Here is an 11,270-nt window from a genome sequence, read left to right on the forward strand (position 1 = left end):
AAGAAATCAATTAGATTTGTCATGGTAATCCTCTCTTTTAAGGACCAAAAGAATTCACAGCAACGTTTCAACCTTCTGTTAGACTAGAGTGCGATTCTCGATATTTTAGAGTATCTCCAAAACAAATGTCAAAAGATAAATGTCAAACGTTAATTGATGATTGATATGATAATATTAGATTTTCCTTTTTTTTTCAACCGATATAATTTTTTTATTATAAATAATATTTGTATGATTCATTTTAAAAGAAATCAAAAATAAAATTTTCAAATATATAATTAGTACATTAATGGAACTTATCCAATAAAATAATTTAAAATTATTTGACATTACATTTTCTCATAACTCAATTTTATATACGAAAACTCATATGTCAAAACATATAAGATTGACGTATCAGTTATAACTTACCCATATCTTCAAATTTGATTAAATAACATTTCACTTAAAAGATTTCACATCTTCTTTGAAGTTAGTCTTTAGCCTCCTCTAATCACTCTCAGCAATTCACCGGTAATTCAGCCAAATCGAATTCACATCTTTGAAGATAGTCTTTAGCCTCCTCTAATCACTCTCAGCAATTCACCGGTAATTCAGCCAAATCAAACTCAAAACGTGCCGTATAAAATACGAGTCTGAAATTCATCCCTAAACACTAAGCAGTTGTTTCCAAATCCGCTTGTTTCAGTCAATCAAATTCACAAATTTCACAACAACAAAAAATACAAAAGACTTCATGAACAATATATAAAATTTATTTTGAAACAAAAATAAAAACAATTTTGCTTTGAGATTCTGTACAATATTCCTAATCGTTTACAAATTCATAATTTTCTCCTAACTCTGCATCGTATCCTCATCACTGGCTTGATCTGGACCCTCACTTGCTCTCCTGCGATTGTGAACAAACACCCTGACCCTAATCTCTCCGTCGACCCTCCTTCCCTCTCCGCCCCTTTCTTCGCTCTTCTTTACCACCTCCTCCTCCTCAACCGGCATCGTAAACCTGCAAACCGGGCACGACCCATGAAGCGTCAGCCACTGCTCTATACAACCCCCATGAAACCTGTGATTGCAAGGCATCTCCTTCGCCACGCCGTCCACCTCAAACTGCTCCAAGCAAATCGCGCACTCGGACCCACCATCCGCCTCGCCAATCTCCACACTCGGCATGGCGTCGATCGACGCCTTCGACGCCGGCGGCTGACCGTCCTTGCCACCCAGCCCCTGGAGCAGCGAGTCCAGGTCCGAACCACCTTCGATCACCGCCACGCGTTGGCTGAAAGGGTCGATGAGGACTATTCGCTCCCGCGGGGTTCGTCTTTCGGGGTTTCCTGCATCTGGGTCTTCCGTGTCGGGTGTCGCGGCGGAGGCGGCGGCGGCTGCACCTAATATTAAGGGCATGAGCACGGATAGCTCTCGGGCTCGATCCCTCCTCGTGAGCCAGTCGAAGAAGGAAGAGAACTCAGCTTCGGAATCCATGAAATTCTCCGGGTTTTTTCGGGATTGAGAACGAAAAAAGAGAGAAACTTTGAGAGGGATTTGGGAAGACGAAGAATCAGAAGGGTTTGGGAAAATTGCAGGATGAGGGTTTGGGGATTTGGAGGGGGAGGATTTAAGAGGGGAGAGTGACCACATAAAGAAGAAAGAAGGGCGTAGAAGGATCTGGAACTTCTGGAGAAAAATGATAAGTATTAACGTTATAGAGTGAAGAGAAACTAGGTAGCGCCGCACGACACGTGGCGAGTGCTGTAAAATTAAGCATTTTTTGTGTTATTTTTATTCAAACAATTTTTTTGTTATATATAAAAAAGAAGAAGGAAATATTGCCAATATTCATACAGGACAAATTCAGGTTTACCTTCATCTTCAAAAGGGTGTCTTTTTTCGGTTTGGGAGGATATTTTAGGGGTGAGTATCCTCACTGAATCTTTTTGTGAGGATCTTACGGATCCTTCAATCATATTCGTTTATCATATATCGTGCGTCAATTTTTATCAAGTGTTGTTTATATTTAATTTTAAATATAAAAATTTACAATAATTTTTTATCGTACAATGTACAATAAACATATGTGATTAAAAAATCCAACGAGGATCCTCGGAGATATTTTAGGGCATAGGATGCCTTTAGAATCTTTTATTAATGGTATCTCCATGAAAAGATAAGAATATATATTGTATAGGGCAACTCAGTTCAAATTTTTAATAATAATTGTCACAAAGTAAACTTTGTTGTTAATGCGTTTGTGATTGTCTAATATTCTAGTAGATAAAATATTGACATTTCACCATGCATTTCAGGTTCAAAACTCTCTCTTGCTTAAATTTTTATAATGGTTTTGAACCTTCATCTCTTAATCTTTATTAATTAATGAAACATTCTTTGTCAACCAAAAGATGGTGAAAAGACAACTTAGTATTCTATCACACAAAAAAATTATGGGCAATAATATAATTTCACAGGTCTAAATTTTACAGGTTCAAAACTCTCTCTTGCTTAAATTTTTATAATGGTTTTGAACCTTCATCTCTTAATCTTTATTAATTAATGAAACATTCTTTGTCAACCAAAAGATGGTGAAAAGACAACTTAGTATTCTATCACACAAAAAAATTATGGGCAATAATATAATTTCACAGGTCTAAATTTTACTGTTTTTTATTGAAACCTCACATACCAGTGATGTTAAAATATCTCTAATATTTAAAATTAAAAAAATAACCAAAAACAAAAACCTCCAACTCCCCCCACGTTCTCTCTCTCCCTCTCTCATTCTCATTTTCTAAAAAAATGTGTTCATACACACAAAGTGTGTAGGCAAATGCTAATATTAATAAAAAGAAGTTAAAAACAAAGGACAATTTTAATGAATTAAATTTCCTTCTTGTCTTAGAGACTCATCTCCATAATCTTTATTTTCGCTTTGAAAAAAATAAATAAAAGTCGCCTGTATACTCAAATTTTGACCAAAATTCCCAGAAGAAAAAGCCAAATTTGACACGCACCGTCGTAGTTAATACGACATCGTCTACCAGTAAGCATTTCTGCTACGTTCAAGCTGGACTTTTATTTATTTTCTTTTTAATTCCTGAGCCTGCTGGATTTCTCGAGTAATCTACACTAAGCAGATTCCACAGAGCCGCCAAACAGGAAACTGCACCTCTTCGCCAGAATACACCCGCTACGAAACTTCTAAAATATTCCAATTAAACTTCCTGAAAAGACCGCACGTAAGGTGTTTGATGAAATTCCTCAACGACCTTCTTTCGAACGTAAAGTGATATGGCCCTTGCGAATGCTGCTGCTCTCAAGTTCTCGACTTCTGCATTTTTGGGTCTCCGTTCAGCAACTTCCAACTTTCAAATTCAACCCATGCAGCAGACGAGAAGAACAAGTAAGTGAATGATCCCAACGTACACTACTAGGGATTGCAACTTTGTGCTACGGGTTTACTCTCAAATCTTGGGTTTCATGTAGGTTTCTCGGCGCAGCCGTTAGTTATGAGAGCGAGGGGGAATGCCAGGACGGATAGTGCGAAAACTCGAAACAGAAGAATGCAGAAGAAGGTATGTCATTGGCGTCTTCCCTACATTTGCTGGAATATGTGTGTTTTGGTGTTGAGAATGAATCCCACGTTTATGGGAGGTTGGACTTGCATGAAGGTTGGGTTACTTTCCATATTGCCAATTGGTTTTATGGTGAACCCTAATTTTGTTCATGATATCAGAGCATGTTGTCCCACATGTGAAGTCAAACGACTAGGTGCTCCACGTGTTAGGTTTGAACACGTGAGGGGGCATATTGAGAATGAGTCTTACATTGATGAGAGAAGGGACCTTGCATGGGTTTATAAGAGGTTGGGCTACTCCTTATATTGCCATATTGTCAATTGGTTTTACGATGAAACCCCAACTTTTTTCATTTCAACTTTTTTCATTTGGTTGGTTTGAATTCGAACACATTGATACTCTTGTTTCGTGAGAAGTATCATTGTTGTAGTTTCTGATTCCCCGGAATGGTGTTTTTTTTGTTTTCACTTCTGATTCAGTACAATGGCACGTCTAAGAGACCGAGGCTTTCGGTGTTCTGTTCAGATAAACAGTTGTATGCAATGCTGGTAGATGACCAAAACAAGAACTGTTTGTTTTACGGAAGCACCCTGCAGAAATCTATTCGTCGGAATCCCGATTGTAGTACCAGCGTAAGTAATCCAAGCTTGTGCAGGAGAGTTCTCAGCCACTGTCTATTTAGACAAGCATTGCGTGACGCAAGCTCTCTAAACTACTTTCTGTTATTACATCTTGTAGGAAGCTGCTAAACGCCTGGGCGAGGAGCTCGTCAAGGCCTGCAACAATCTCAACATACACGAAATATCATCGTATGATCGCAATGGTTTTGCTACCGGGGAAAGGATTCAGGCATTCGAGATTGCAATTTCTCAGCATGGTTTCTTGCCAAGATAGATTTGTATCTGCTTCTGTGTAAAACTCTTGTTGACAACGATAGAATGGAATCGTTCTTTTGCAATATAAAACTGGGTTAGATTGTTTTCGTTGAACGCTACTTCTCTATTTTTCTGTATTTTCCATTGAATTACTGCGAAAAAAGTATCGGATGCAAATGGAAAGAGCCAAGAGTGCGAAAATAACGCTAATGCTACTCTGCGCGGATTCTACACATCAACAGATCTCTCCACCTCTCCTCTGTCATACTATATCCTATGGCACACCTAAAATATACAGTAATAGTAAGCTCGTTACTAAGATGACCATCTCCTCTCTTAGTTAGTGCCTTGGTAGGGTCCTCTGGCCAATCTCGGTCATCTACTCTCGACAAAATGATCGCGCTACCAAGATTTCTCTCTTCAGCTTCGGAGGTTGATCGTGAAACTCTTTAACTAAAAGGTTCCAATATGGAACGAATGATCTAATTGTGTCTACCTATCACCACCACAGCATTTAGCAACTTGCCCTTCTTGAATTTTCTGCCAGAGACAAAGCATCTCCCTGGGACCTTGGTAATGTGCAACGACATACCCGTCCTTGCACCCTTCGTTGTAGACCTTCTCTTCCTTCTCATACCGTACATTCAGACCTTCCTTTTTCATATCCGCAATCCAGATTCCCATCGCCACATCTTCCAGCTTAAACATCTGATCATAACAAAGCATCGTTCTCTTTCAGATACAGAAACCATTCCAAATCCAAATAAAATTTTGATGGAGAAGCTATAGTGATAACACTGGTTGCAAAATGTAGATTGTTTCTTACCTTTAATCTGCCGTTTTTATATCGCTGGGAAACTGTCTTTGCTATGTCATTCGATACCACATAACCAGGACCATGTGCCCAAGGTGGGTAAGTCTCTTCGGGCCATTCCTTCATTAGCGCAGCAGACACAACGAATGGAACAAAAAATGTGAGAAGCAGAATACGATTTCTTTAACTATTTATCAATGATAAACTACGCATCAATTAACTTGATTCCTAATTTGGAGAACAAACCGAGTTATACCAGAGCTTGCAACGTTGGCAAAGCTTGAAAATTACCTCAGAGCTGATATACCATTTACTGTCTGGATTTCGATGAGGTCGGGAATCTGAGTTAATGAGACCATAAAGCAAGCCACGATTCACTTTGATCCTGTGTAAGGAAGCTAGCACTTCATCCACACGAACAAATGCATCATCATCCGTCTTCATGACAAACTTTGCTGAAACAACCTCCGTCTGTTGAAGAGATAAAATCATTTAGACAAAGAAGGGATCTCCCCGTGCACTCGAGGAAAAGTAAGTATTTTACCCCAAAGATGCAGATGGCCAAAGTTTTCCAGGTAATGAGGCCATAGTAATCAACAAAAGGCATCAGCTGTATGTCTCCATAGGTTTGTGCCTCGTTCCAAAGTTCCTCATTCACTATTTGGTTCTTATGCTGCATTACGTTACAAACTCGATGAATAATTTAGCAAACAGACTCAACAAAAACATAACAAGGATATAAGAAAGACAGCTTAAATATGTTGTGGTGAAAACACAACATAAATTTTGCAAATTAATGAACAACACAACCGATGTCGAGAAAATAAACATTGTAATAAGTTAATAACAAAGAACAAGGTTTCACAAGTGAGCTCACCAAACCAACAAAAAAGCGCACTGAAACCGCCCCTGATCGTACAGCAGCATACTGCATCCATGTTCTTCGAACGGCCATCCGTCGTTTAAAATTGTTTGCGGTAGAGAAAACACCAATAAAGAGATCCATTTGTTTGTGAGGCGAGAGAGGAGCAGATTTGAGTTCTTGTAAATTAATTATGTGCTCTGAATCCTCTGACGTGGGTAAACCGCTGGCTAGGACAGAAATTAATTTCAAGTCTCCAGATATCCTTAATTCACTGACAAGCCATGGCTCCAATGTCTGAACAAAAAACCATGAAAACAGCATATGAATTCACAGGGACAAGTGTTTATCATCTACTTCCAAAAGCAACACGAAGCATTAAATTTGAAGAACTTACTTCGCGGAATGCAAAAGACGTTAGATGCTTCCCATCAACGGTCATTTGGATTCCTTCTGAACCCACTCTAAGTGTAGCAACAAATGGATAACCTTGCTTAAATGGAAAGTATCTTCTGGACTTTGATCCATCTTGTGCAGTTGAAGCCTGCCTTGAAACATTGGAACGTATTCTCTGCTCTTCAGTTTTTCCGACTATCTTGTTGCACTGATCCAACTCATCCACTGGCAACCATTAAAATTTTCAAGGCAAAGTAACGGTAAGTATAAATAGGACTTATAGAACAATGCCGAATAAGTGATCAACTGTAACATGTTAATATACCAAGTTATATACTAAATCTTTGATATAATTGACTAATAGAAGAGACAGGTAAGTTACCTTTATTGTTCTTTTCAGGAGTTGGAGATGGGCAACGCTCTTCTTCACCCCAATCATGAGCAACAGTCCAGGTGTTCTGGACAATTACAGGGTCCTCAGTTACCTTATCACCGCTTAGCCTAACATTATAATGCAATATTACAGGTGGATCGGGCTCCCCCGGAAGAGGCTCGCCCATCAATTCAATTCGAAAATTTCCAAGAAGTCCATTCGGAATGCCAATAACTGTAATTGAAGAACCTTGGGTTAGGCCACAAGGGACCCGCAACTTAGAAACACTATTGTCGATTCCTGTCCCGTTCATTTTATTAAGAAAATGAGGACACTGTTTTTCTTTTGTTTTCCCAGGTGAACTTTCGTTTGTATAACCAAGTCTTTGCTCTTCAACCGAAGCCATAAGACTATTCCATGCAACTCCAGCTTCCCTTATAGCATCCACCGCATTAGGCAAACCCCGAGTTTGATTAATCAGGTGTTTCAAACGGTTCCACGTCTGCATAGTTTGCTGCTCTTCATTGGATACATTCCTCTGAGCAAAGAGGCTAAAGACTATAATCTCGGCAGAAATCACTTCAGAAGCATTCTCTCGATTCTGAACTGCAGGTAGAGTAGTATTTAACCATTCAAGAGGATTACTAGTATTGATGTAGAGTGCATTGCTTAAGAAACTATCCCCAGCGGGATAGTTTAAGATGCCATATCTCAAAACTAGCATCATGAATAGACATGCAGCCACAATAATGCCATACGATTTCTTCATTCTGGTGATTACAAAATTTCATCAACAGCTCTGAGCCCAATTTCCCAAGTTATTGCTCATCATGAAGCCCAATTAACACCATTTGGTAATCATGTGCATGAATCAATAAACGTCAACCCCTCACAGGAAAATCCGAGAGACCAGGTGCTTATACAGAGAGAGAAGAATGATCTGCCAAACGCAAATAGCTAAGGATCTTCAGTAAGAGATAAACAGGTCACAAGATGTATACGTGGAAGGATCTCTACTTCTGTCAAGTGTCAAGTAAACATTTCACATCTTCCTTTTCCCACTGCCATCCAAAGAGAAACCAACTATGGTTCTGCCAACAAATTTATCCTCCAGAGACACTACCACACTGAACCAAACCCAAATCAATAAGTCTACAAAAACTCACAAAAATCTGCTTGTGAATCATAAGCCAAACGATGACGTTTGTGAGTGCAGATTCAACAAAAGATTCATTCAATGTTCAATAGCGAAAAAGAACACTAAAAAAAAACTTAAATGATAAGAAAGCGCAGATGGTTCCATACAAAAAAAAACAAATTATAGATTCATCTTACATTAAATAGTGAGAACATCTACTGAAACAAAGGAGCAACTGAAAAATCAGACGAAAACGAATAACCAACAAGCAATGCCATACATACATATAATTCTCAAGGTCCAACTTCAATCGTTTCGATCGCATATTATCTGGAATCAAAATCCACTTTGCTTCCCAGGCAATTTCCAGAAACACCAGAGACTTGCTCTAACGAAGATGAAAACTTCCATTAAAAAAAGAACTTGTAACATTTAAGACTTTTCAACAAAATACAACCAGTAGCAGTTAATTCCTTGTATAAATTTCCACTGACCAATTAGTCAAGTCAAATCCCTACCATTAGTTTACGATATTATTATTATTATTATTATTATGTTTTCCCCTTCACCAGATGAGAAGCCGCAATGCTATATTTTACTCAACTATGGCGTACAGAAGTAGGAAACCAGGACGATTCTGCAATAACTAAAAGTTCACGGACCATAATGAAAATTTGAAATCTACAAACTCAGAGTTAATTAATAATAAATTCATACAAAATTACGGGAAAGTAAGTGAATTAGATTTGTCGGTCGAATAATTATAATTATACATGCTAAACTTATACAACATTTTCTTCTTCAACTCATTCGAAGCGTAATTTACAGTAGAATTTTCCAGAAAGCAAAAATTAATTAAAATAAGAGTAAGAAAATCAATCTTCTTGTTCTTGAACTCATACAAATCTACTCTGAGCAAAATAAACTAGATTAAATTTCGAAATTATAAATCATCGAAGTTCTAGAGTGAAAAATTCAATACCTCCGATCGTCTTGTGACTAGAAACGGCAAATACAAATGCTAAGCTCGATTCTGGTTGAATAGTCAACTTTCCCGGCAACCAAACAGTTCTCGAATCGATTGAATCAAGAAGCAAGCTACTGGACTGGACTGGACTGGATTGGCAGATCCGAACGCGGAAGCAGCCGAAGAAGATCAAAATGCAAGCTACAGTACAAGAAGAAAATTATAAAGAGAGAAAAACAGAGGACTTAAAATTAGCGATATGACTAATAAGGACAAAGGTTCAAAGTTACCTCGTGAGGAGAAGAAGCCGAAGCCGAAGCGGAAACTTTCTGTTTGGGAAGAATGCCGGAAAGTGAGAGAAAATTCACCGAGAAAATTTGAAATGGGAGAGAAAGTGCAGGGGGTGATGGATCGTTGTCGTTTGAAAAACTTCGCGTCTACGCCTTAACGGTGGGAAACCATAAAGAAGAAACCGTTTTGGTCTTTATAAACTGTTGATTATTTCGTCCCCTTTAAACGTCTTGGTTCGATCATTTTTACTTTAATTTAACATCACTTTAATCGATTGATTAGGAAAATTAATAACAATATTTATATTTGTAACATAATGTTTAGGAAGAGATTAACTACTTTCATCAAAGTCAAGCCGAAAGGACTTACTCGTAACACCTAACTGTCAGCTGTTACTAGTAAGAATTTAAGTAAAAATTTACAGATAATGCACCGACAAAAATTGATGGCAGCTAGATTAATAATAATTATTTGTAGTTAATGCATAATTAAAATTATTTAAGAATTGAGACATAGTGATTTGCGGTTCAACTTTTTATTTTCTTTTTTTCAGTCAAAAGTAAATGAACGATTTTCCTTTGGGACAAAGTTATTTACCTAAATAGAGTTTTCTTTGCTTGTACTCTTATTTAACAGGTGATATTTATTTGGACTGCAAGTAATATTACTGATATCTTCGTAATTGCCACGTCATTAACATAATACCTAAAAGGTTAAGATGTCATTTTCGACCAACAATATCAGTAATTTTTTTTTGGGTGAAACTATTATATTGTTATGTGATTTATTAATCAACTTATGTTATCATACGTTTCTCCATTAAATTTTTGACAAACGACAAGATAATATATTCTTCTAAATTATAAATAAGGGGAAGGGAGAGTATGAACTCAAGCACAATGAGTCAAAGAAGAAATGTTTTACCACTAGAGCAATTCACCACTTGTATATTTATTTATTAATAGATAAAAACATTAGATCCATAAAATATCAATTATATCATCCATCTGAATTATAATACATGTTCGTTACAATGTGTTAGTTACATTAAAAAAAATTCTCAAGACCAGTTTCATATTTATGAATTTCTTTTACAAACTTACTATTTGCATGTGAGGCAAACAAATTATAGTTAGGAAAATGCTAAGAAGACTATTTTTGTAAACTATATTTTGTAAACTACATGATGCGGCGTTTGATGATTAGATTATTTTCTTAATGATTTAGAAAAAAATCCAACCATAAATTGCTACTTTATGTTTTCTACAAAATTCGTTCTTAAAAAAAGTCTCTCTCTAGCATCTCTTGTGGTTATGTCAAAAACTAAATTATTTGAACCAAAATAATTTAGGCAGGTAGCTCTTTATCACAGTAATGAAAAAGTGTTGAGCCTTTATATGACGGTGTGAATTCAAATCTCGTCGATGATTAATCTAACAAAATTCATTATTTGACAAAAAAAAAAAACCAAAATATTTTAGCAACATGTTCATCCGGTCTGAGTGAGAAGGTGGTATTAATTGAAGAAAGCTTTTTGGTTTTTACCAAAAAAGAAAAATTGAGAAATGATTTCCCTAAAATGTCCCGTCCAGCCGTTGACGAAATTATTGAATTGTGACCGGGAAAAACCGACCGGACAACGATAATTTGCGCGTTGGCGGTCGTTTTAATCTCCCTAACTACGTGGCGCTCTGTCAGTGGCCGGCCCCATGCTGTATGAAAATTTATTTTATTTTATAATAATTTCACAGAGTTTTGTCCATTTATATGGTAAGGACGTTATTTAGTACTACAATTTAGTGATATTATTTTTTCATTTATAAGTAAAAGATTTTAAGTTCGATTCTCACAAATTAAACCATATTATTGACAATCTATTGTGAGACTAAACTCGACATTTTTTTTTCTTAATGTAGATAATATCGTTTATTAAAAAATAAAAAATAAAGTCAGTAACAGCTCAAATGGATCGATAGAAATCA

General features: G+C 36.9%; 3 protein-coding genes across 7 annotated transcripts; 1 reads left to right on the forward strand and 2 right to left on the reverse strand.

Moving 5' to 3' along the window:
* Window positions 1-733: 733 nt before the first annotated feature.
* Window positions 734-1,670, reverse strand: LOC103416517 (E3 ubiquitin-protein ligase MPSR1-like). The gene has a single exon (XM_008354759.3). It carries the CDS (start codon window positions 1,636-1,638, stop codon window positions 838-840), a length of 801 nt encoding a protein of 266 aa, XP_008352981.3. The 5' UTR covers window positions 1,639-1,670; the 3' UTR covers window positions 734-837.
* A 1,253-nt stretch (window positions 1,671-2,923) lies between these two features.
* On the forward strand, window positions 2,924-4,561 carry LOC103402891 (uncharacterized). The gene is made up of 4 exons (XM_008341671.4): window positions 2,924-3,397; window positions 3,481-3,569; window positions 4,052-4,204; window positions 4,311-4,561. Exons 1-4 carry the CDS (start codon window positions 3,286-3,288, stop codon window positions 4,464-4,466), a joined length of 510 nt encoding a protein of 169 aa, XP_008339893.3. The 5' UTR covers window positions 2,924-3,285; the 3' UTR covers window positions 4,467-4,561.
* LOC103431846 (beta-1,3-galactosyltransferase GALT1-like) lies at window positions 4,548-9,485 on the reverse strand. Of its 5 annotated transcripts, none has more exons than XM_029095738.2 (10): window positions 9,288-9,474; window positions 9,013-9,198; window positions 8,315-8,418; window positions 6,902-7,832; window positions 6,521-6,744; window positions 6,139-6,420; window positions 5,806-5,934; window positions 5,553-5,732; window positions 5,274-5,381; window positions 4,548-5,155 (listed from the first exon to the last, which is right to left on the reverse strand). In XM_029095738.2, exons 4-10 carry the CDS (start codon window positions 7,659-7,661, stop codon window positions 4,940-4,942), a joined length of 1,899 nt encoding a protein of 632 aa, XP_028951571.2. In that variant the 5' UTR covers window positions 7,662-7,832; window positions 8,315-8,418; window positions 9,013-9,198; window positions 9,288-9,474; the 3' UTR covers window positions 4,548-4,939. The 5 variants fall into 5 exon arrangements, with proteins under 5 accessions (XP_028951571.2, XP_028951570.2, XP_028951569.2 ...); XM_029095737.2 differs by having other exon boundaries at window positions 6,902-8,019; XM_029095736.2 differs by lacking the exon at window positions 8,315-8,418 and having other exon boundaries at window positions 6,902-8,019; window positions 9,288-9,485.
* Window positions 9,486-11,270: the final 1,785 nt, after the last annotated feature.

The sequence above is a fragment of the Malus domestica genome, chromosome 16 (assembly GCF_042453785.1).
Source record: "Malus domestica chromosome 16, GDT2T_hap1".
NCBI classification, from domain to species: Eukaryota; Viridiplantae; Streptophyta; class Magnoliopsida; order Rosales; family Rosaceae; genus Malus; species Malus domestica.